At 41.0% G+C, this 26,163-nt stretch overlaps 1 protein-coding gene across 1 annotated transcript in view; it reads right to left on the bottom strand.

Annotated features, from left to right (window-relative positions):
* The window catches only part of LOC134223131 (uncharacterized), a 120,155-nt gene that overhangs the window by 56,304 nt on the left and 37,688 nt on the right, over positions 1-26,163 (bottom strand). Inside the window, exons 2-4 of the mRNA XM_062702270.1 lie at positions 2,998-3,242; positions 2,621-2,914; positions 1,061-1,919 (exon numbers count right to left, since the gene is read on the bottom strand). Of these exons, the coding sequence (XP_062558254.1) occupies positions 1,061-1,919; positions 2,621-2,914; positions 2,998-3,242 (1,398 nt within the window). The remainder of the gene's footprint in view (positions 1-1,060; positions 1,920-2,620; positions 2,915-2,997; positions 3,243-26,163) is intronic.

Here is a 26,163-nt window from a genome sequence, read left to right as displayed (position 1 = left end):
GGAAAAGATTATGATATTTTTTGGTTCAATACGCGATTGTGTCATGTAAACAAGCTAAAATTCATATGATATTACGATTCTCATTGCACTAAAAAGTTTAACGTAGCTTACGTCGAGCGGTTGTGTCTTGTATGTACACAACCCTTCTAATTTTTTACTCCTCACTACACAGTACACACACCTCATTTCACACTTCTCATTGCTCACTTCACAATTTACACTACTCATTTTTAAGTATATAGGAGAATGAGGGGCAATATGCCCTAGCTAAGCAAAGACTACTTAAATGTCTTAGCTGTAACTATTTTCACGGGTATTTACCTCATGCAACAGTTAAACAATATAGCTGATGCCAAACTGATGCCATCTCAAAATCGTAATTGTTAAGAAAATTATTTTGAGCTTTTTAGTGGAATGTCTTCACTCGTCCTAAGACGAGTTTGTGCAATCCCATTTAATTCCACCACTTAATTGAATCTTGACAGATACGTATTTCGACCTCAAAAGTCGAGTCAAGTACGAGACACTGAAGACGGCCTTACTGTTGAGGTCCAAATATGTATCTGTCAAGATACAATTAAGTGGTGGAATTCAATGGGATTGTACAAACTCATCTTATGACAAGTAAAAATTGTAGAAAAAGTAAACTCGTAGGAATAACTGTGGAGTGCTAAATGCACACTATTCTGCAAGGTAGCATTGTCCCAGTGGTGGATATAATGCCAATGAGATGAAGATTAAGAAATAGCAGTATCTGTGTCTTACGGTTTATTTCCTATTTGAGTCACCAATTGAAAAAAAGGCAGTTACAATCATTTTGAAACATCAAATCCTTTTGAATTTTGCGTAAAAGCAATCATAGTCCGATAACGGACTGATTGTAAATGAAGCTTGAGAGATAACAATAAAATAAGACAAAATGCAAATTGTGACAGCGTCTATGTATTGTTTATGGCGTGTGCTACATTTGCGTGGTTTTTAGCTTTTAAATCAAATGACCCTCCCACCCTGAACTGAAATACCATCACCAAAATGTGGAACAATTTTGACGTACACTCACCTACTGATCGCATTGTCCGACGGCGAATGGTGCGGGCTGGTCAAATTCTTAGCCACGTGAATCTGCCCGTGACCGATGCTACCGCCGCTGCTCAGCCCGCTTATGACGCTGCTATTGCTGCCCCCGCTGCCGGTGCTGCTGTTACTTCCGCTGCATGCCGCTATGCTGGGCGAGGAAGTTCTTTTCATCTGTGGCGATTTCTCGAAAACCGACGCAAAACTGTTGCTGGGTGGTCGCGATTGGGGCGTGAGAGTAATGGGCGACGGCACCTTTGGGGACTCCAGCTTGATGCGCATCTCCGGGGTGGACCGCTCGGATGGCGTCTTTTCGTGGGTGGATAAATTTTTAAACTTGTCCGCCACGTGAATGGCCGATGACGTCGAAGAAGATGACGCCGACGAAGGTAGGCCCGCTGGGAGACCAAGGTGCAGATGTTTCGTCTGCTGCGATTGATGAAGTGCAGCCTGTTGCTGTTGTTGTTGGAGCTGATGCTGCTGTTGTTGTTGCTGCTGTTGCTGGTGCTGATGCTGGTGGTGATGGTGATGATTGCTATTAGCGGCGGCGGCTGCGGCCAAGGCCAGTTGATTCGTAAGTAGACTGGTGGTATTTATTGCACTATTGACTGTGACGGGGGACTCGCGAGTTGCCACCGCGGCGGCCGCTGCAGCCGCTGCCGCAAACGCCGCATTGCTCGGATGATGCGGATGATGATGGTGGTGGCTTGATTGGTTCAACATATCGTTGAAGTTGTTGCTTGCGACGGTATTAAAATTTAAACACTGCAATAAATTCTCGCTGCTCATGCTTGATATCACCTGTTGGCCCACGGGGATTGTCAGGATGGTTTGGGTGGCGATTCCTGTGCGTGTGTGCATGAGCAGTGGCACCAATTGGTGGGGTTGGAAGAAAAACAAATGGGAAATTGGTGTTAATATCGGATAAGAGATGAAAGCAGATACAAAAGTAAATCGCACTTGAGCCGAGTAAAAGGGTATGCGATATGAACTTTGAATGAATATTCGAATAAAAAATCAAATTGAGCCACATTTCGAAGCATAAATTGATCAAATAGGTGAAACTGAAGGAATAACAAGAAAAATGTAAACGACATTTTAGTCAAAATTTACACAAGTTCAGTAATAGTTATTTGGTTCTAGAGCATTTCGGCATTATAACATATGTTTCGCTGTATTCATGATGCAACAATGATAAAATTTGACTTCTAAAAGTGCAAAACTGGCTTTTGTTTACTGATTACTTTTACTAAATTTGCATCGTGATTTTGCTTCTACTAACAATAATACTAAAACATTCTTTTAAATTATTTATATAGCTTTATGATGAATTTTGCCCATCAGCGCTGGTTAACGCCTCTTCTATCAATTAATCCCACCCCTGTTACAAAGCAATGAAAAATGCTAGAACAGTTCCAATGGCAAGATGGCATAACATAATCTATTTCAATTCGATTAAATAATAAATCGTAATACAAAAATGCTATTAATTTTTATTCCACTTTACGGAATTTCATAATGCTATCCCGTGTTCATGTTGACTCACCTTGTGACGTTGGTATGAGCAGTTGGGCCCCTTGAATTCCTTGGACAATCTGTCCAGACGCTAGAATCATTTGAGGCATTTGGGCAGCTGCAGCTGTCAGAGGTTGTGAGGCGGCCCCCAGTGCCCCCATCACAGGAGAATGGCTTTGCGCTCCTAGACTTAGATTGAGTGGCGAATTATTAAGTAGCGCCGACGGTAAACCAGCCGTCGGAAGTCCTAGCCCTGGTAACACTCCCGCTCCTCCGGTCAGCTGCGCCAAACTCTGCAGCTTCTGTAGGTTCAGCATATCTTGCACTGGGGACGAAAAAAGTATGACTCATGTAGACCATAGTGGAGTTCTTTACGAAGGGTGGTTTTAGAACTCGATATGTACTCACTAGTTCCATTTAGATGCACCTGGGCTGCAGCGGCGGCAGCTGCAGCAGCTGCCGCCTGGTTGGTTACCGGGGATCCACCCGTCGGCAGGGATAGGGGCGACATTTTTTCACGACTTCGTAGCGCCGCGGCTACTTTCGCACGGCTTGACTCGTCCAGTGGACTGTTTGATCGGCTACAATTATCACTTCTTTCACGGTCCTGCAAATTGAAAGAGAACATAGAGGAAGGTGTGAGTCGAGCTGGGCTGATTGGATGGTTGAGTGAGTGGTACGAGCTGATTCGTCGTGTAGTCGGTCATGAACAAAACTGCGGCGGTGACGACAACGACGATGACGACAACGATGAACGACCCGTGACAACGACAAGGCGTAGAAAATCGTAAATGTCGTAATTAAGGAACGGAAATTAAAATTGACAAATTTCAAAAACTCGTAATTAGTCACAATTATATTTAATTACGGTGGCCAAAAAGTGGGGAAAATTTAATGTCGTAGGAAGCGTTAGTCGGTTGGCGAAAACGAATGTTGATATGTAATGATGACCAGAGTGTTTTCTAGGATCTTTCCATCAGGAACACAACCAGATGGAGTGACATTTACTAAATAATTTTATTTAAAAATCTGAAGTGACAACATAACATCATATTGCCGGTAAAGGTAACAGTTCCAAATTAATACTTGGTGAAGAACTGGATGAAATACAAAAGTCATGTAAATAAAAAAGATTTTTATTAAAAATGATGAGAAATTATTTTGGGGAATCACAAACGGTGTCGCGATCATGTGTCATACATTTTGCATTGTGTCTTCGATAGTGTTATAAACTTAAAATTTGGGAGTTACATATATTCAGAACTTTGCTTTCAATATTCATTATCGATAATTATACAGTATTCAGACTAAATATTATTATCGAAGCTAATTTTGACTTATGTATCTTTTTGAGTTACATAATATTCATGTTATCATCCTGTATGCGAAGACAGACATAACGGTTTTCTGACTGAAAAAAATAAGACGTTTCGTGCGCTAATGAGATTGTTAACGGATGACTCAATTTCGTCTTCTAACAAAAACAAGAAACATTTTTTCAATGAAAAAAATCTTCCCTACATTGACTTGCATTCTGGCGTTTGTTGGTAGCAAGTACAAAACGTTTTGCTACCGCCATCGGGGTGACAATGGGTCTGGGGTGAGAATGGGTCAGCGGCCTCACCGACAGTCTAAAGGTCGCAAAACAAAATCGTTTAAAAAGGTCTCTTATAAATCTGTTTTCTTGTCCTCAGAAGTATTAAACCTATTCTACAAGCATTCTATGCAGTTGAAACAGTGACCCATTCTCACCCCCATTTGACCCATTGTCACCCCGGACGACGGTACTATTTTTGCCTTCCTCGTTGGTGTGCGACGGTAAATGCAATAACATTGATCATGAACAACTCAGATAGTACCCGGCTGCGGATCTACAACTCTGACAACGAGTTCTTTAGCGATGGAATACTCCCTCGAAAGCGTCAACCAGTTTCCGAGGAAGGGAGTTGCGTAATCCGCACTACTCCTACAACTCGTTGTATGTTTCAGATCACTGCTCATATTTTACCACTTCAATTGGATTGTAGAATTCGGGGAAGGGTCACTATCTGACCGAAACTCATTTGACCGAAATACGGCCGAATATTTGGCGGAATAGAGTCAGTGTTTAAATTATATGGTGCATGATAGGACGCACAACATTTGAGAAATCCGAGTTTGTGCTTGTGCTTTATTCGATCAATAAGTGAAGGCCTGTTTGTGCGTGTTCTCGAAAAGGATGCAGGATGATCGCGCTATCATACATAATAATTTGTTATGCTTTGTGCGGCCGGTAAGTACATTAAGTTGTGCGGACTTGGTTGTATTTGAGGTTGGCACATCGGTTCGATATGAAGGAATGTAGTAGAATTTTTTAAATGTGCTTAATTATCCCATAGATCGCATCGCTTGCCAAAGTGAATACAGATAAACTATCCTTTGTAAACTATCCCAAGACAATCGTGGAGATGCAGAGGTATGCTTGGTCTCTAGTGGCAACGAGAGTCAGATTAACAATTCTTCCTTTCGTATATGACCGTAAGGACGTGGACGGCACCGTTATTTAGCATTAGATTGGACACTAGTGATACTAATCTTTTACTTTTGAGATCCTTATCTAGAATGCTATCAGAAATAAAAAAAATAGTGGTCCTTGATTCCAGTATTAGACAAAAATAACAAAAGCATGAGGATTACTACTCCTGGCAACGCCCATCTTCACCGTAACTAGGGAGAAGAAGGAAGTGTTGATGTGGTACTTACTTAACGAGCGGCCACCGACTTAGCGACACCCTCATAAGTACAACGGAGTTGGATAATGAAGAAAATGAGTCAGGTATTCGTTGGGTCAGATTTGTTTAGAAGTTGATAATGTAACGGTAGATTTACCTGTATACATATGTTCACTGTATTGAATGGTTGTTCTGTATGAAATATACAGTTGAATATGAACATTTAACGTCTTATCATCTAACCCTTATTTGGAACCATTATTGGAGTTAGATGATAAGACGTTAAATGACATATTCGGCCAAGTGACCTTTTCGGCTAAACGACCTGTTCGGCCATATGACCCAAACGGCCAAATGACGTATTCTGCCAAATAATCTCTTCGGCCAACAGGCCTATTCTATGAGCATTATGACCGTACAATTCGTAGTTGCTACTCCGTGTTTGACAAGAATTGTACAGAGAACCAAATAAATGGGGCTTGGGATTAGCCATCCATTCTCAATGTACTCGTTTCGGAAGTTCAAATATTTTCAGTCAATAACGGTGCCGTCCACGTCCTTACGGACCCGTAATACTGGGTAGACACCTTTACATGGTGTATTACGGGGTAAAATCTACCACGGTTACATTGTCAGCTACATTATTTCCACTTAGGTTCCAATTTAACCATTATTTCTCTCTTCTCACAGCAAAAAGTAAGAAATGAGAGGTTGGAATTGATGAGTGAGATGAGTTCTTATTTCGCTCTTCTCACTTTTTACAGAGAAAAAGGATGTGAGACGTCTCACTTCTCAGTTCGAATTACTCATTTATAACTTCACACTGTAAAGAAGAAGAAGTGCGAAGTGAGCAGATAGAGATACGTCTAACTTCCTATTTCATACTACTCACTTTTCACTGTGGAAAGTGAGAAATGATAAGTGAAAAGTGAGATGTCACATTACTTACTTCTCACTTTATACTGTGAGAAATGATAGATGAATAATGCAAAGTAAAAAGTTAAAGGCATTACTTCTCACTCATCATTTCTAACTTCTTATTTCTCACTTTTCGCAGAGAGGAGTGAGAAGTGGAAAATGGTTATTGAGAAGTTAGAAGTTTGTTTTTGTCTTATTGTTCTGTGTAATACGAAGCTATGGCCATCCGGAAGATGCTCCCTGACGAACCACAACTCGAGCTCGACGCTACGCCATACCGTTAATGACGTCAAATACCCGGATGAGCAGCTGTAATACCTCAAACCTAAATCCCAACCTAGTCCGTCGTGAAATTACGCAATCTAACCTTGAGTCGCCACGAGTATCTTGATCTATACCCTTTCCCCTTACTAACTGTTGATAATAAGATGATATCGATTGTAAATATCATAAAGTCTCGGCTCCGTTAAGTGTTATACACGCCTGAGCCTGTCAAATAAACGCAATAGATAGGAGGAGAAGTTAGAAGTGACTTATTTGACGAAACGACAAATGCTGCTGAACAACCTATTCAGCCGATTGATCTATTCGGCCAAATGACCTACTCGGCTGTATGACCCTTTCGGTCAAATGACTTCGGCCTTATGGCCTGTTTGGCCAAAAGTTATATTCGACATAACAACTTTTGGTCTAGTGGCCTTCGACTAAATGACATTCAGCCGAATGCTTTTAGTCCAAAAGGCCCTTCCCCGTCGAATTCAGTCTAGAGATTCGGGATTAACTCAGTCTAGTCCTCTGCGTTAAATCTTGACTATTCCGAAGAGAATTTCCCCTGCTGCGGAATGCCTCTGAAAATGGTTTCCTATGTCCTTGATCCATTTAGTTTCCAGCTTGATCGCAGACTACTTAGGGAGTGAGTGCTAGTAGTGGACCCCGTACGTATAATGGACCCCCTGAACAAAATCCCAAATTAAACGCTGGAATCGACAATTTTCTGCAATCTTCCGTCGGGTGAAGTTGCTTCATGTAACAGGACATCAGTTCCATACATTATCTATGGACAGAGAAACAGAAATTTAGTTATATTAACTATTTTGTTAATGTAAACATGCTAAAGGGTCCTTCACTAGCACACAAGGGGGGGGTGTCCATTATAGGCAAAAGGAACATGGAACATGTAAATCAAATGGGGGACCATAATACGTATGTAAACAAACTCGACCCTGGTGTGGCCATAATAGGCATGCTAGCTACATAGTTTTAAAATGCTTTTTTATTGGTAAAAATGAATGTTTTGGCTAGTTTTATGCACGAAACACGAAACTGGTAACTGTTGCATGTCATCTGGTGCAGCAGAACTACAATTTGTCAAGAGAGCGAGCCTAGCGAGTAAAACGACTGAAGTAAATTTTAGTCGTTAAGGGGTCCATTACTAGCACTCACTCCCTAGATATAGATATAGTAGATAGATATAGATAGATATAGTTCGGAAAATCCCGGGATGTAATGCATCCCGGATCACGGGATTTTTTAACATGCATCCTGGGATTTCTCGAAAATGACAAATAATATGCATGATAACAAAACGATTTAGGATAAATTAATGTATGTTCTGCATAATTGCACGGATTCTAGTTTGTTAGCCCATGGGCTTTCATATTGCACACATGTCTTTTGGTGTGCAAACATATGTACATAACAAGCACACACAGCTATCTTCTCAATTCGTCGAAAGAGTGATTTGTTTTTGGGGCGAACATACAACTGATAAAAATAAGAAATCATCTTTCCAGATTTCACAATAACCGAGCCGCCATCTAATGCAACTGCGGCTATGAAATTTTCTTTAATGTCGAGACTAATTAACAGTTGCTCCATGGATTGTTTTATCTTGGGATTGCGAGGTACGACAATTCGGGACAACCTCTGATTTACGGATCGTTTCCGGCGGAACGATCCGTAAATCAGAGGTTGTCCCGAATTGTCGTACCTCGCCTCATTATTCAGGACGTTCTTCATCGAAGTGCTCTAAGTTCTCGATAGAGAAGATGATCGATTATGTCGGAATCAAAATTTTCAGATAATGATGACGACGATTGTTTCATCAACATCGATAATACTGAAGAATCAGATGACGAAGTCAATCCGTTCTAATTCGGTAATATCTGAACTTACAATATTTTTAATTTTTTTAATATCTTTATTAGAGGGGTTTGCAGCCCTGGGCTGGCTCACCTCTTTTTTAATATTTTGATTTTCCTAACTTATTTTTAAATTTAATTCACGATTATATAATATCGATTTAAGAGAAACTCTCAAACGGATCTGAAACATTGTTCGAATGTCCCGTCGATCGCCAGTGAAGAACACAATGTTTCAGAGAAAGGTTGAAAACGGTTAGGGGAACAACTTCATATCGAAGGCGCTGGGCGGTCATGACATGATGCTGTTGACTACAATTTTCGCTATTCAAACATAACAGCTAGCAAAACTCCTTCACCTCAAAATTGCACAATGCAATTTAAAAACGGGTAGATGAGCGCCGAGGCATCAAGCTTGTCTCACTTATGAGATGGCTTCAAAGTGAAGAAAGGTAATTTTAGAATTCAGCTGAGCCTCCGATCGCTTCCTTTTACTAGCTGATTAGGTTTGTTAAAGAACAGTTTGGACGGTTTCATAATACTCCATCAGATAACCTGCTGATCCACATACCATTTTCAGAATATGACAGGAACTAGACATCATCTCACAAAGAAGAGTTGAAAGCTATGATTCAGAAACAGGCTGAGAAGTCGTAGTTTGAATAATTTTATCTATAAGGAGCATGCTCCGTTTGAATTAACTGGAGAACTAGCATCGAGTCTGGAGAAGTTTTTCATGGCATTGAAGTTTATTAAACTCCCTTCGATTGATAGCGAGCGGCTATGCTCTGATTTTGATTCTGAAATAACTCCACTAAGAACGGGTTGTCTTCATTGTCGGATTGAAGCATCAACGCCTAAATATTTATTAAATCGTATTGCAAACGAGTAGACAAGCAGGGATTCGTTCGTAAATTAAACTGATACATATATTACCATTCCCGAAAATTCAATAAATAATGAAAATGAAGTTTGCAAGTATTTTTATTTTTATCCCGAGATCCCGTGATATCCCGGGATAACGAAAAAATTAATCCCGGATCCCGGGATTTTTTATAGTCTAGGAAACAAGACCCTCTACTTAGATAGTCACCGGTGGCAGATCTATCCTACACACAACCAGCCAGGGTGGCAGATTTTAAGACGTGATGAACTTATAATCCTAATATAAAAAAATCACGGAAATAAAGCACATATAAAAAAAAATAGCAGGTTTTAATACAATTTTGCATAAGAACCTGTCAGAGACTGTACAACATTTGGCATACAATTTCGAAAGATTTCAATACAACCATAGTTTTTATAACTATCATTTATTTGGAACTAGCTTTATGTACCCGGCCTTGTCCGGGATTGCCAGTTTGATTCCGCAGCTGTTGGAATTGCAAATGTTATTTCGCTAAAACCAGTTGGTAATTGATAAGCCCCGTGTTTTCTTGTTGATACTGCCCCAATTGACGAGAAGATCAAAAGATTAGTTAGTCACTTTGAAAAAACATTAATTCTGACAAACAAATTCTTGTTATATTCTAGAAAGTGATATTACCGAGAAAAAAAAATTTACCGAAACTGTCATATTCGGAGAAGTGTCATTTTCAGGGAAATGTCATATTTGGGGAATTGTCATATTCGGGGAAATGTCATATTTGGGAAAATGTCACATTCGGGGACATATTATTTTAAAGAAATTGTCATTTTGGGGAAACGTACATTATGTTCGGGGAAATGTCGCGTTCGAGATAATGACATTTTCAGGAAATGTCATATTTGCGGATTTTTTTTTTGACGAATGGCATATTCGAGGAATTTTCATTTTCAGGCGAAATGTCATTTCCGAAGAAATGTTTTCAAGGATATGATATTTGCGCAAACTTATGTTTTCAGGGAAATGTTATTTCCGGGATAATATTTATTTTTTTGTGATTTTTTTCTAATTAAAAGGATTGGTTTCCGGATAATTTTGCAAATTACCTAACAAAAGAATCGGAAATTTGAAGTATGCTCAACATTAGATATGCATATCGTACGTGTCTTACGTTTTTCACGCCTGACGTACTGATTCTTAATCTCGCGCACCTTACTCCTCCTTTACACCTCCTGTTTTCCATTCTACTCCATCTATAATCGCCTGCTAAGGATAAAGAACATATGTCCCAATTTTTTAGGATATTGATAAAAGGAGTTCAGAAGTTTTACCGCTTTTTTAGTGACCCTCCAACACCTCTATAATCGTCCCCTTAGGATTGAGAGTATGTGTCGCAAATTTGGTTCGAACGGACCCATGCATTTAAAAGGTACGTAAAACGTTCATTTCATTCACATGTCCCTCCCTCTTTTCTCTCTTGACCCTCCCATCTATTATATAACCTTATGTTACAGAATATGTTTTGGTGGGGATATTCATCGATTTGTTTTCGGCGAAAAATTACATTACTACTGTCTGTTAGAAAATAAGTGACTGGAAGATTTGTCCGCAGAAGATGGTCGAAGGCCAGTAAATCTACCGAAACGTCCGTCCGGAGTTTTGTTTTGTCATTTTTCGCCGAAAACAAATCGATGAAAATCCCACCAGCAATTTCGCGGCGATTGATCCATTGTAAACATCAGAATATGTTTTGGTGGAAATCGGTTGAGGGACTCAAAAGATACAAAAGATCTTAGAAAATTATTTTGAGCTCTTTAGTGGAATGTCTTCACTTGTCATAAGACGAGTTTGTACAATCCCATTGAATTCCACCACTTAATTGTATCTTGACAGATACGTAGTCGAGTCAAGTACGAGATACTGAAGACGGCCTTACTGTTGAGGTCGAAATACGTATCTGTCAAGATACAATTAAGTGATGGAATTCAATGGGATTGTACAAACTCGTCTTATGACAAGTACAAAAGATCGTTAATTGAACAATACACCCCGTAAATCCTCCCCCTTTTCCTAATGACTCTCTCAACTCCTTTGTTATCTTCCCCTGGGGATAGAGAATGTTTGTTCCAAATCTGGTTGAAATCTGACCTGGGGTTAACAGTTATACTATTTTTTTTCGTATTCTAATGAGTCCTCTTCCCCACCCAATCTCTCTTTCTACAATTACCTTCCCTCCCCCTTTGTTATCTTCACCTGGGAAAAGAGAATGTGTGTTTCAAATTTGGTTGAAATCAGACCAGGGGGTTAAAAAATACAATGTGTTGAAGCCACTTTCCCCTAATTTGAGTTCCAACCCTTGTATTATAATGCCTATGTCAGTGCCAGTATTTTGGACATAAACCCCTCCCCCGGAGACAAAATTTTTAGAAGAAATTTTTTTTTCGAAAAAAAAATGTTCGGAAAATCGCCCTCCCCCCCCTCACCAATTTTCTGGCTACGCCACTGTCCCTAAGTATACCATAAAACCGAGCATGATGAAAAGCTTTTCGCGGTATCTAATGCTTATCAATAGGCCAGTTGTATATATTCTGAAATCCTTTGCGGGCAGCATGAAAAGGCTACAAGGACCGCACTTTGGGGATCACTGACCTAAAGCAACTCAAAGCAAAAAGGTACTACCCCATGCGGTTTATCGACTCTGCACTTTCAGTATGGAACGATTAGTCCACATACCTTCGTGATGGGCCAGCTCCTGTTCCCTACTGCTCTTCAACTTTTTTATTAGGCTGATAACTTGTGCATGTATCACTCTGTTCTATGTAAAGCCTGTAGAACTCTACTTTTAACTGCAAGTCCTTAGTCAGATCTGAACTTCGAAATATTATGATGATATTCGATTTGACAACGTTCCGATGAAAGGTGTTTTGAGCGCCATCGTTACTCAACACAACTTAGCTACGCCATCAATCAACATTTGTCCCCAGCCCCATGCGTTGACAACTCATGTCATCTACACTGAATACTAATTTCCGAAACGCCGGGTCTCATGGCAGCCTGTCGCCACATTACTGGGGCGATCACGCATAAAACTTTCCTCGCAGGCTGGTGTTGAGTATCTATGGCCTTCTACTTGCTTCCTGCCCTTCCTGGTAACCGTCTGCCAGAGACCATCTAACCGCTGATTATCTTGGTCACTCTTATTCATTGAATCTGTAGAAAGGGATGTATTTTCCGTCATTACGCTCTCGCGACGGTTCTTCGCTTTGGGTGTCATGCGTCCCTGATGCTATTTTAACACTAAGTGGGTAGGTGATCGTCTCTTGTTACATTGTTAGTGTTGCTGCCAACACTGTTGACGGTTGGCAGCTGCCACCATAAGAAAAATTAATAGATGAGAATGATGAGAAAACATATTAATACATACATACTAAGGACTAGTATCACATGGCGTGTTAATTGGGAAAGTAACTAAGTGAACTGCTAGGCCTTCCTAAGCAGAGCGGTAAGATGCGCGGCTACAAAGCAAGACCATGCTGAAGATGGCTGGGTTCGATTCCCGGTCCGGTCTTATTTCGGGTTGAATTTTTGTTTTAATTCCCTGGGCATAACAGAATCATCTTGTTAGCCTCATGATATACAAATGCAAAAATGCAGTTATTTACTGTGTAAGCGCTTAAATAACACTAAGCTGCGAGGCGGCAATGTCCCAGTAGGGGTTGTAATGTCATTAAGAAGAAGAACTGAGTAAACTAAATAATAAAAGATTATTTATATTTATTACATTCACTATAATTGGTATAACATCTAAAGCACCTTTGTTTAGTAAGTAGTGGTCGAATTTATTGGTAATTACCAGGAAATCGATTTTTCTGAAATGCACTTGCGAAACAAACGATAAAAGAGAACCAACGACAAAGCTTTGTTTTTGTCGGAGATAATAATGACAAAGATTCGAAACATTTTGTCAGCAACAAAAAAGAAGACAATCTTGTTGCTAACTTTTCATCCCGTTATTTTGCATTATTTCTAGAGCAAATATTTGTTTTATGCTATCATAGTTTCTAGTTTTATGGACATATTCGAGAATCGAACAATGATTACAAAATTAGCATCGTATTCTCGGAAATATTAGAGCATGCAAGGCAAATGATTCTTGTCATATTGTGTTCGGGTTCTGATAAAGGTTTGTCGCTAGGTGCGTTTGTCAGTAACAAACTCTGTTGATGACAAAGGGTATATTGTTAGGCGTTGCTCGAATATTGATTCCCTGTTTGATACCGATGAGTTTGGCAAAAAAGTGTCTCTTTCATTCGTTTTCGAGACTATGACGAAGGGACGAAAATGCCTGCCTCAACCCTAGGTGTTGCGTCGTGCAATGTTATGACGATACGGAGGCGACGGACAACTGTCATTTTTGTTGATTCAGCTATGCTGCTTCGCAGCATGCGTGAAACAAAAAAATGACAGTTGTGCGTTGCTTCCGTATCGAGTGGTGTGCCCCCGAAAACGCGAGCACTTTGAAACTTGGATTCTGTCAGGAGTGACCTTAACCGGTGCAATTGAGGTGTATTATGGTTTTAGATGGGATTGTAATTAGTAATTAGTAATTAGTTTAATTATTTTCTATATATTGGCAAAAAATACTCGACGCGTTTCTGTTAAATTGAAATGTTACCGGGATTAAAATACGTACTTCAGTACTGCTTATAGTGTAACCTTACTCGGATGCAATTAAATTCATCTCGTTTTTGTCTAACGGTAATGTGGTGAGTAATACTAATAATACTGGCAATGTGTACTATAAAAGAACAAATTATTTCACAATTTTAACAATATGCAGACACTTGACTTATCAACGTTGACCCCATCATCCGTAGACAGAGAGGGAAGGAAGGCCGAAATTGCATCAAAAAGAGCATTTTTTTATGAATTTTTATTGAAAAGCTTTTGCGCGTAGAGGCTTACAAACATTTATTGCCTTCAGCCGCTTTTGATTTGGCGACTAAATTAGAGTAATTTACTAAGAATATGAAATTTGCATTTTCACTGCATTTGACTTAACCGGTGGATTTTATACCTACATATTTCCTCTAGCTATATCCAACGGTTATGAATTTCTTCCTATTTTGCCCATAATCAGAAAAATGGAAAACTTAATTTCCATTCAAAAGAATCGAACGATGCATTTATTGAATGCGACATCATCGGACAACGGAAAATCGAAAACCATCATCATCATCGTCAACCAATCGGCATTGTCCGTCTATTTCGCGTCGCGATTTGCAAAACAATTCACCATTCAAATAAAGATTGAAACTGTCGATTCGGTGTTAATTATTTGATTTAATTATTGATTTTTGTTTTCATACCATGCTACGCCGCCGCCATCATCGTCCCCCGAAAGACTATCGCGGCCCGTTGACGGTGCATCCAATCGCAAACATTATTCATTATTATCGTTACTTTTGTCCATTGTTGATTTTTTATTGAAATCCATCCATTCACGGAAAATTCGTCCAGGTAGGCAAACGATTCTCCAGCTCGTGGCAAGCAGCATCAGGCGACGACGATTCGATCCTTTCTGCGGACACCACACCGACCGCCCGGTCGTAGACTCTGCCACGATTTTCATTTTGTGACTCCTTCTTTGCCTGCTTCACATGTCACTCTCCAGGTGATGGAAACATTCGTCCCACAAAACTGCAGAGACGACCGAGCTGCAGTTTTACACCCCAACTCGATTCAATTGCAACGGAGGGGTCGTCGAAAGAACCGAAAAAAATGTATATCAAGTGCGCTACCATCCGAACTTGACAATGCAGTCAGAAATAATTTGCTTTTTGCATCGTCACATGCATCGATCCCCACGACTTCCGCCGTTTTTTTCCTCGGTCGAACCGTACCATTTGAACACATGGAAGAAGGGACTAGCAATAGGCCTTCGATGATGATGAATCGAAGTCGGGATGACATTTCCATTCTAATTTGGAGTAATTCGGTGAAAATGTTTGAACAATTAGTTGCTTTGTTCAGGTGCTAATCAAGCGTCGTGTGAATTGAATTTTTTGTGTGTAGGATTTTTTCGCAATGAAGTTTAATTGATTTGTAAATGGATGAAGCGTGATGCAGAAACAAAGTGTAGTTATCCGTGATAAATAATTTTACATCCCATTATAACTAGCAGTAGAGTTGAATAGCATTCTTATTGAACTTTTAACATTAACACATGTACTTCAATTGACTGATCAAATTTTTGAATGATGATTGATATATTTGTTTATAGAAACACTTTATTGTAGTTTTCGATCAAATAATGTTTTAACATTTGCTTGCGATTGTGGTGCAATATTATAACAATATATTTGTATTTCGTACAAATGTTGCACTGGAAAACTTCTCTCTGCTAAAGTTTTGTACAGTATACACATTGAATGCTAATTCCTTTTCTAGTGTAGTGCTTCTTTGCAACAGCTTACTGCTCTGAAAAAGTATTTAAAATATTTGGCGTCTTGAATGCAAAACCGAATTTAGAACATCTAAATAGATGACACACTCATTGCTCATTGTTTCAAGAATTTTATAATTCCAATGGTATTCAGATCTGCTCCAATCGATCGATGCCTTGAACCCGACTAAATTAAAAAATCCAAAATGTCTTTCCCCCGGTTGGAAACCTCTCCCTTCGAACAACTACTTCATCAATCATTCTAATTGCATGCAGCAAATTAGCTCGAAGCGAAGAAAATTCGCTCCTGTGCAGTGTTCGAATAGGAACGCAAATACACCATCAACAAAAAATCATCCACCGTTCGATACGTTCTGTTTTCATTTCCCGATTCCCGACCAATTCACCGACTTGTCCTTTTGCAATGCAAACCATTGCCAGCCCCATCTCCAAGGAAGGGCTCCCGTGTGCCGCGGTACGTCAGCTTCCAGCAGTCAGTCGGTCGGTTTCGACTCATTCAGTCCCACCTAGTTAGCATAGAGTGACGAGAAAAAAATCACATTTACACCATCCAGTGAGCGAGCGTCTACAATTTTTTCACCTCCCTCGCGGCGTGACCCTCTTCATCGCAGCCAACGTGGTTTGTGATGCGTTCATTGCTGGAGGCTCATATTAACTGCATTGCACGCCTCTCCCAGTGTACCCCCCCAATCCCCCCTCACCAGAATAGAAGGAGTCTCTTTGGATTTAATAAAGTTATTGACACGCCACACATCGACCGTTTCGCCGTTCATCGCTGATGCAGAGCTGGTCCGAGGCTGCTGCTTCTGCTTCGGAAGGGGAACGGAACGTACACCTCGTTTGCATGTAGAACGGTTCCGGCCTCCGTTCGATGGCCAATGACCACCCGTATGGATAGGTTCGACGCCATCAGACTCCAGACGACCGAACGGTGTGGCCACCTTTCCACACGAACCGGTAAAGGGAGCAATGTCGCTACTTGATTTTTTGATCTTCCGTGTACGATGTTCAATCTATTTTAATTATTTCACCAAATTAATGAACGTTCATTCGCTTGCCGGGCAGTCGATGGCAGAGAGCGCATTCTAAAGGAGCGTATCCTTTTTGCGGGGCAATTTCCACCACCACCCTCGCAACACATACGAATAGGTTCATGGGCATGGATGTTCTGCTCAGGTTGCTCAGTTGCTGGCCACTGCAGATTTGCATCATGTTCCCAACCTTTCGGAATCATTCGATGGTGATGCCATGGTACAGAAGTAGTAGATGAGTAGGAGTCATTAAGTCAAAGCTTATGCATCTTCCAATGGATTCTTCCATGCTTCCATACAAGCTGATATGTTATCATTCCGAAGGATAATATTCATTTGTTGCGGAATATTAGTAGCTGGAGTACGTTGAGCTCTTCCTTATTTGATATTAAAAAGCCGTCGAGTAAGAAGGACATTAATTAAGAGACAAAGATGTCATTTGACGAAATATTTTTCCAGATCATTTTCAATTAATTATTTTTGGCATCCCCAATTTTCTTTTGGCGTTTTATTTTGAACATCCGTTGTAAAGCAGAGAAAGCTGTAAGGAAGGGTGTTCTACGTCAAGTAGCATCACGGGGAAAACGCTTTAGAAAATTACTTATTGGGAATTTTCTCTCGAAAATTTGGGTTAAAGTAGTCAACACTGTCAGTTTTTCGAAAAAAAAAATAGCGATACCCGAAAAGCAACGTCGCGAATTGATTTTGAAGAAGCACTAAGGTCATATCCAAAACTTTCATGGAAAAAAAACTCTGGACCGTGCAGTTATCGGTGAGTTGCGTAATTAAACGATACTTCGAAACTCTGAGCATCGAACGGTAGATAAAATGCTTTCAGAATGGATGTTCTATTAGTGATCAGGATCACAAGAGTTTCGTAAAACGGTTAACCGAAATCCCAATGCTTCGGTCAGGATGTGGCCAAAAAGTTGAATCAATCAAACTCTTCCGTTCAGAGATCCAAGGACCGGGAGGGACTGCATACCTACAAAGTCAATAAATACGAGCTTTGGTAAATGTTTTGCTCATGTGTAAAACGGAGTGCGCCGCTCATGACTATCGGCACTGTAAACGGAGAGATCTACCTCATGGAGTGGTGTGACTTATAGCATGAACACGCCTAACATACCACATTTCCTCAGTCATATTACAGACCATATTAGCCTTAGCAAGGTTGACTCAGTGAACAACGATTTATTCACCGAGTCGGTCGGGCAAGCGACTTCGCGAAGACGGCACAGCATGACGGGTGATTTTACGGAGGCAATTCAAAGTGCACATTTTGGCGACCGTGACAGGGCTCGAACCTGCATCCAAACGTCTCTTCCTCTGCGTTGGTGGGACGCCAATAAGAACGGTGCTTTTGTGGATCCGATGAATCACAATTCTGCGTTGGTGGGACGCCCACATTCAAACGTCTATTTCTCTGCATTAATGGGACCCCACAAAAAGAATGTTATTATTGTGGAAATGATGGTTCACAATTTTGCGTGGTGAGACGCCCGCATTCAAGCGTTTCCTCCTCTGGGTTGATGGTATGCCCGCAAGAAGAATAGTGATATTACAAATCGGACGGATCACGTGGTGTGAAGCCCGCATTCATGCGCCTCTTCCTCTGCATTGGTGGGACGCCCGAAAGAACAATGGTGTTATTGTGGATCCGATGGATCAAAATTCTGCGTGGTGGAACATCCGCAGTCAAGAGCTACATACTTCCTCTGCGTTGGTGGGACGCCCGCAGGATAGTGTTATTGTAGATCGCTTGGATCACATTCGAGCATTTCTTCCAGCGCCCGCGAGAAGAATAGTGTGGAACCGATAGATCACAATTCTGCATGGTGAGGCAATTCAAGAATGGTATCGTAGATTTCAAAAATCGTAAGTGGTCGAGAAGTTTTGTTTAGTTGATATATGTGATATGAGCTGTGCACTCATAATTAAAAGCTCTTTATAAATATGTTTCCGGTTACGCTTTCTGTCAATAAAAGCCGGTTGTTCGATAACTGTAAAGGCACAGTGAAATAGACGTGTTCTCGAAGAGAGTAGAGGCAGTACTAGTAGTCATGATTAGTAGGTCAAGTGAAATAGTGTTATTAGATGCGAGTCAAGGAGCAAATTGCACGGGAGTGTATTAGGAGGAGCTTCCCTTGGCAGTTCGGTAAGATGCACGGCTAAAAAGCTAGACCACGCTGGAGGTGGCTGGGTTTGATTCCCGGAATAACGCAGCAGTGAAAGTCGTGGATGATTTTACAATCCTTAGGCGGATTGTGCTTAAGGGATTTGAAGTGCGGAAAGATGATGACCTGGGTCTTCGCCGCTTTAATATAGATCTTCCTGCTGGGGAGGTACTCTGTCAGGGCATCCAGGTCGCGCTGGAATTGTGCCACTAGCACTCTTAACACTCTACCCCCTATAGAAGAGAAAGAAGTCATCTGCGAACCAAATTCTGATGTTTCTAGCTTGTCGGAGGTGAGCAGATTAAACAGCAGCCTTCGGTGAATCCCTATTTTTAATAGAGAGAGAGAATCCTTTCTAGGCTTCCGGATAGGGATGACTTTCATCGAATTTCAGGATAATTTGAAATAGCTGTAATAATGTAAGGTCTTCGGCCACCATTGCTGATGTGCTGGCGATTCATTTAAGCAAAGAAAGTACGCCAATCTCTTGTCGAAAAGTCTGACGTTCCAAGTATCTCCGGACAAAGCAGAGAGCTTCAACCAACCTTCTCGCAGGCAGAGCTCGATTTCGTGCTGAAGAAAGAAAAAGGCAAGTCTGCCGGTCCTGACAGCCTGGGTTATCCAATGCTAAAGAACCTGCCCCGGTTTTTTTTTTCTTTATCAACGCGTTTTTTTTATTCTCGATTAAGTTCAACCCTAACCTGACCCCGGTTGGTAAGTGGCATATTCCCAGTAGAGTGGAAAATCAGCCTAGTCGTCCCAATACCCAAGTGCCAAGGCCCGACCAACGAAGCAGGAGGGAAATCGCCCTATGTCATTGACGAATATTGGAGCCAAAGTAATGGAGCGTCTATTGAACGGTAAGCACGTAGAAACGGTATCGCTGGACATTTCCAGAGCGTACAATCGTTTCTTGCATCCTGAAGAAGCTGGCGCTTTGAGGTATCTCCAGAAACATCCTCAACATCATCAAAACCTTCCTGCTCGACCGCTCCTTCCGGGCCTAACTCGGTGAGCATGCATCCAAGATCTGGAAGTAGTAGTCCGAGGCTCCCCAGAGCTTAGCGGTTGCGGTTACAATTTTCAATTGCTATGCAGGAGGTATTTTATGGTAGCCTCAACAGCACACATATTTCACATAGGTTACTGCTACTCATATGTGACCGGATTCAGTCATAACCAAGTTGCCGCAACCATTTTTGTCTTACTTGTGCTGCTCGGGAGGACTTCTATGTCACTTGATGTTGCGGAGCTGCCAGGTAATGGAAGGTTTCAAATGCATTTCCTAGTTTCTCGCAATGTCCTGATACTCTATAATTGATTTTTTCATGTTAGCAAGGATGCTTTGAATAGGTAATAATGCTGGCATAATTGAATAGAACAAGGACGGGTAGATGGCGATGATGAAGGCAGCAGCTGCTTTGGCCAAAATATACGAACAGATGTCCGGAAGATTACCCAAGGCAGTGCTGTTGTTTCCTCCAGTGACCCCAATGCTGACTTCTCGACCTGAAACTGATCGATTCTCATTCCTTTGCTCGTAATTGATGAATTCTATGTTTATAAGCTCGACCAACTACCTTCTGAGAGCCACAGAGAAATATACACTTCAGAAATACTGCGTTATGGAGCTGTTGATATGGCTTTAGATGAGTGCCAGCTTATCGCTTCATGCCAGTGGACTCGCGCAATAAGGGGGAGAACGACGCCGTCCATCGTGTGCAGAATCCGGTCCTCTTCGATAAGAAAAGGAATCGTGATATTATCCACGTGCGAATTGGAGCATCGTCATATCCAGCAAGATTGTGGATGTTTGGAAGAAAACACATTGATCAAGGCAGCGAGAAAAGCGCCACAGCTCGACCGTCACAGCCAGAATGGTCCCATGGGGTACGCTAGTCTCCACCGGAAAAGTCCTCTAACCGTAGTTCCCGATCAGGACTTGGAAAGAGCGTCCTATAAAAAAATTCCCAACAAAAGCAAGGGTTCTGGCGGGAAATCCTCACTTGCTCAACTGCTGAAGGACAAAGGGAATCCATATCCTGTTGAATGATTTTGCTATTCCAAATGTCAAACACGTACTGCATTGCAATGTTAATGAAACATTGATCACAACTCGAACGTTTTTGACATCTTGATGCAACTTTTTTGTGCTTTGATATTTTTCCAAAGCCTTTAATGAAACTGAATAGAAACAAGGTGCTTTTTGGAAGATGTCGCGTGTGCTACTTGGGAAGAGATACTAGGTCTGCGTTTTTGCCCTCGTTGTAAGCATATCAGAATGGTAGGAACTTTTTTGTTACTTTGGCGCGCCTGGAACCCACAAGTGTAGAATGGTTGCTTCCCACTCTTTTCGAGTATCCTCCGAGTTTGACAACAAATCTTTCGAAGATTACATCCAATGTAGGTCGGTTACTTCAAACCCTGGTCTTGAAAAAGACCGCTTGGATTTTGGCTTAGAGAAGGGATGGACTCCACTACATAAGTTACGAATTTTAAAGATCCGATTGTGTGAGACAATGTCGGCAAGTTGTTCTTAACGGAAAATCGGGCACGGTGTTGAAGCCGTAATCTGAGAAAGTGACATAAGTGCCAAATTACAACATGCATGTTTTCCATTTTTCTGTTAAAAAGCTTGATGAGTACTTCTCGATGACACCAATTTTGGAAAATGACGTGTACGTCACTTTTTCAGATTACGGCAATGCGGGGTGGCGGTTTTCGGCAATCATTGTGTGGACTTGGTCTGCGGAACCTCATAGATAATACCAAGAAATGCCTTCATTAGAAGTTGGAAGAATTTTACTAGGGTAAGAAGAACAAGTAGTCAAATTGTAAGCAACTTTCATCCTCTTACTCTGGTACATTCACTTCTTTAGGCAAAGTGATCAAAGATCTTCGATGTCCCAGATTACATAGCCAACGAAGAGCTTCGAGACGGATTTCTTGTACGAGTGCAGCAGATCTCCGCCTTTTCGCTCCCACTATAGATAGTGGAATATATAGATGAGCGAAGATAAATCCTCTGTCTCCAAACGAACTGTCAAACGTGTCTCCAAACGAGCATGACGTCACGATTTCAATGGAAACGTTAAGGGCTGTGACGTCATATGCGCGTGTGCACGGGCAAAAAAATCGACTCAGCCTTGCTTTCGCTCATCTATAGATTCTACTATCTATAGCTCCCACCGACTTTTGCTCCCATCAGTAGTCGATGGGATCGAAGTGTGCCGCGCGCGACGGATGTCAACATTTTTCTACACTCGATTTTTTGTCTGTTTTGGCTGACGGGGGCTCAGTTTTAGTGAAGTGTTCCTGCAGTACGAATTCACCGCAAGTGAATTCAGGGGTCACATGCGCAACATGGATCGTGCGTGGAGCACTGATCCAGAGCTCCTCTCAACAAGATTAATTCCTGTGAAATGTATACACAGTTCTAGTGGATAGTGTATACTCGCAAGTGGATAAATTTGATGAGATTGTTTCAATATGATATTACTACTATTTCTTCTTGACGAGCAATAAGGCTTAAATATATTTAAAATTACTAAACTAATTCCCTTCTCTGTTATCTTGCCGCTATGGGTGGGCTTACGCCATTAGCACTGATATGGCAACCAAAGACATATCCTGTCTGGTATCACATGTTGTCTATTTTTATTTAGTGCCGCGTCACAAATAATTCAGCATTGACGCAATGATTTTACGCATGTTATCTAACGGACATCATGTCTTGAAACCCTGGATCGTGGTGCAGTCAAACAGGCCTCTTTCCTCAGTGATGATAATGTTAGAGCTCTGCTTTACTGCAATACTTTTACGAAGATTCCCTGATGTTGATTGGTCGAAGCCACGATTAAATCTAGCTGGTTAGGGACATTATACGAAAAATATACATGCTTTTATCATCACATTAGTGTTGGATTCATAGAGTGGATGTTTTTTTCACAACTAGGAACGTGGCACCTGTTTTATTTTGTTGTGTCTCATTTGACTGACCTATAATACAAAAAATACCACAAATTATAACGTTGATACGGAAACCATTTTACCGCGGCTTCATTCTTGATATTTTTTCTAATAGGCTCCAAGAAACTATAAATTCAACTTAACATTTAAATTTTCTACAAATTTCACTTTTTGGAAAACAATTATTGTATATTTGAAGCTTTTGTTATTTGTCCGGTTCATTTTTGACAGACACGTAGGAAAATGACTATGGCAATAGAAAAAAAAAGCCTCACAAAAACAGGAATTTTGGAACTCTGCTACCTAAAGGGTGTACGGAATCAAATTGCATCACTTTCAAAAGTCGATAACAGTTCGCCTTCTGGGCTGATTTTAACGAAATTTTGTGGAAGACGGCTTCAGCATGTGTTATTCACACTGCGTGAGTTTCATTACAAAATTTCCAATTGTTTATAAAATACAGCCAAAGGAACAGGGCGTGTGCAAATAAATCTTGCGCATTCACCTCCATATTCCACATCTTATAAAAAGATGTTAGTAATCCAATTTTGTGCCTATGATCCCAAAATCACCAGAATTGCGGCCGATCGAAAGATACTGATCGAGAATGAAAACACGAGCTTCGGAAGCCTCCAAAATTGATCATTACGGAACATAAAATGTTGATTTGGCCTTTAACATCAACATTTCGTATTGGTTTATAACTCCAACGTCAACATTTTCGATTATCCGACTAATACAGGTAAACTTTCCAACAAACTTTCTATTTAGTCGCTTCTTTAGTAAAAAACCAAAATCAAAAAATTAGAAAAGCGCTGAAATCCAATTTTGGACTGATATTTGTCAGATTTTGGGAGAGCATCAATCTTATTATTCAGGCCGGTTCACACTGCAGCACTTTTTTTGATTTTTTGTTTTCGATTTTTATAATAGTTAGAGCCGTTAAAAATATGGTTTCTTTGGAAAAGTTGACTTTAATTAAGTTAAATAATCGACTGAGAGAATAAAATTAGTTATTTTTTTTTGTTGGGATAGATTGCAGGATGAAAAATGTTAGTTAAAGACGTGTACAAAATCTTATGAGTTTATTTAAGAAAAAAGATTCAGCATTTGGATGTATTTGAGAATTACAGTGAAACAGTTATACGTAGTCAAAGCTTACATATTGTATTTCAGTCCCTGAAAATTTCATGACAATCGGTTGATAGACTAATTTTTGGCGAGTAGTTCAAAGTGATGCAATTTGATTCCGTACACCCTTTATTACAATACAAAAATAATGGTGTCGATAAATGCTAAGTACTGGTCCTAGTAGAATCAAAACTTCCACACGGATTCAGGCTTGACAATTTAAGCTACCGGGTGGCTCCAGCTGGAAACCCAAAAAAATATGATTTCTAAACTGAATACGCACTGCATTATAAAATCCGGTAGTTTATTTATGGATCCATTTTCACTATCCGAATTATAATGGTAGCATAACTGGACGAGGCTTGTTTTAAACATGTTGATGCTGGAAAGCTGCCTCATTTGATGCCGCCTCATCCGGAGATCACGGAATCCCTCCCACGACAAAGCTAAGAAGCGTGGCTGGCACCAGTCTCCCCGCAGTGACGCGGATCCACTAGCACTGAGCCAAAAGCTGGCTGATGCAACCAGTCAAAATAAACTAAACCATATCCGCACGGTTCCGAAGAGGAGACTACATTGAGGAACTAAGAAGGTTTAACCAGCACACGCCTTCGGAACCATGAAATTCGATACACTGACGGCTCCGTGTCCAGTCGAAGGATCGGCTTCGGAGTCCTAGGCAGGTCTGGCAGTCTGGCATCCCAGTGCAACATCTTTTCCGTCGTAGCCGCCGCAGTTTCTGTCGCGGCCAGCCACAGCCCATCCTGGTATTCACGGATTCCGCTAATGTGATTGCTGCCCTACGAAGCCTCCCAAACACCCCTTGATCAAGAAAATTACCGCAGATATGTTCATCGGTACCACCATTTCCTGAATTCCCGGCTACTGATGCATTAGGGGAAACACCGAAGCTGATGCCCTAGCCAGTGTGAGACACAAGGAGTTGCCTTACATCCGTTCCGTCCCGCTGGCCGACATTAAAAATGAACGATAAGTGTCATCGGCCAGGACTGGGCTCCGATTTGGAACAGTGGCAACTCACTATTTTTGCGAAAAATCAAGGGATCCACCGCCCCCTGGAACGATCCTGCTGCTCAGAAAGAGGGTCTCCCACAACTTAGGTCGAGACCTTTCCGGTCCTACTGTGATCTTTGCGGAGTAGTGAACAGTGTAGAATACTATTTGCCGGTGCCCCAAATACGAATACCTCCGAAACCTGCTTTTCTGCTACCTGAAGAATTCTCCCGCTCACATCATCCCTCGCCAATTTAGTATTCTATCAGCATTTCCTCCGTTATTCATTGAAAGCTTTTCTATGCCCGCCGTTGCATGAGTATGTATCTTTGTGGCAAGTACAGTGGACACACTATGCCCAGGGTGTCGAGAATGTTTCCAACTCGAAAACATCCTAGACCGGACCAAGAATCGAACTCGCCATTTCCGGATTGGCAATGCTACGCCTTTGCTCGCAAGGCTACTGGAAACCCTATTAGGATTTCTGAATATCGCCCCAACTACTGAAAGGCGACCTGATCCTTTCTAAACAAAAATAAAGGTCGAACAATCCAAAAGAATAATAATTATTATAATTATCTGTCTGGCAGCTAATATTGGCGAGAATGGTTGAAACATGGCATTCCCAACCTCGACCTAAATCCTTCAGCAGCAAGTTAACACACGGCCGTGGAGCTACGGGACAATCGGTGATGCAGATGGACCTGATTCCCACCATCCTAGGATAAGGAGCCATACAAAGCGACAGGAACCCTAGGATTTCGGTCCTCATGGAGAAGCCGGAAGCTTCATACCTTACTTTTACTTCTACTATTTCATCATTAAGTTTATTTTAAAGTGTTTAGTTGAGCTACAATCATTTTAATGTGGTAATTTTAATTCAAAATATTTATCGAAGTTCTTGGTTGGCTCGCAAGGCGGCCCTTCTGGTCCGGCCTTCCTCTTAATTTAAATTTTCATATCTTGCTATTGGCGAGACCCAGCTAATTTCCAACCGCGGAAAATTAATAAATAAGGTATCGACTATTTATTTCGATGCAATTATTCTCCAGGCAACAACCTTCCCACTACCAAGTTTACGTTTTTACGTTGTATTACACTTGCTACTCTTTGTTTTGAAATATTCACCATGAGGTCATGGAAGAATGGTA

Source organism: Armigeres subalbatus, chromosome 3 (genome assembly GCF_024139115.2).
Source record: "Armigeres subalbatus isolate Guangzhou_Male chromosome 3, GZ_Asu_2, whole genome shotgun sequence".
Classification (NCBI taxonomy): domain Eukaryota; kingdom Metazoa; phylum Arthropoda; class Insecta; order Diptera; family Culicidae; genus Armigeres; species Armigeres subalbatus.
The sequence above is the reverse complement of the archived record's forward strand: the minus strand, read 5'-3'. Positions and strand labels throughout refer to the sequence as shown.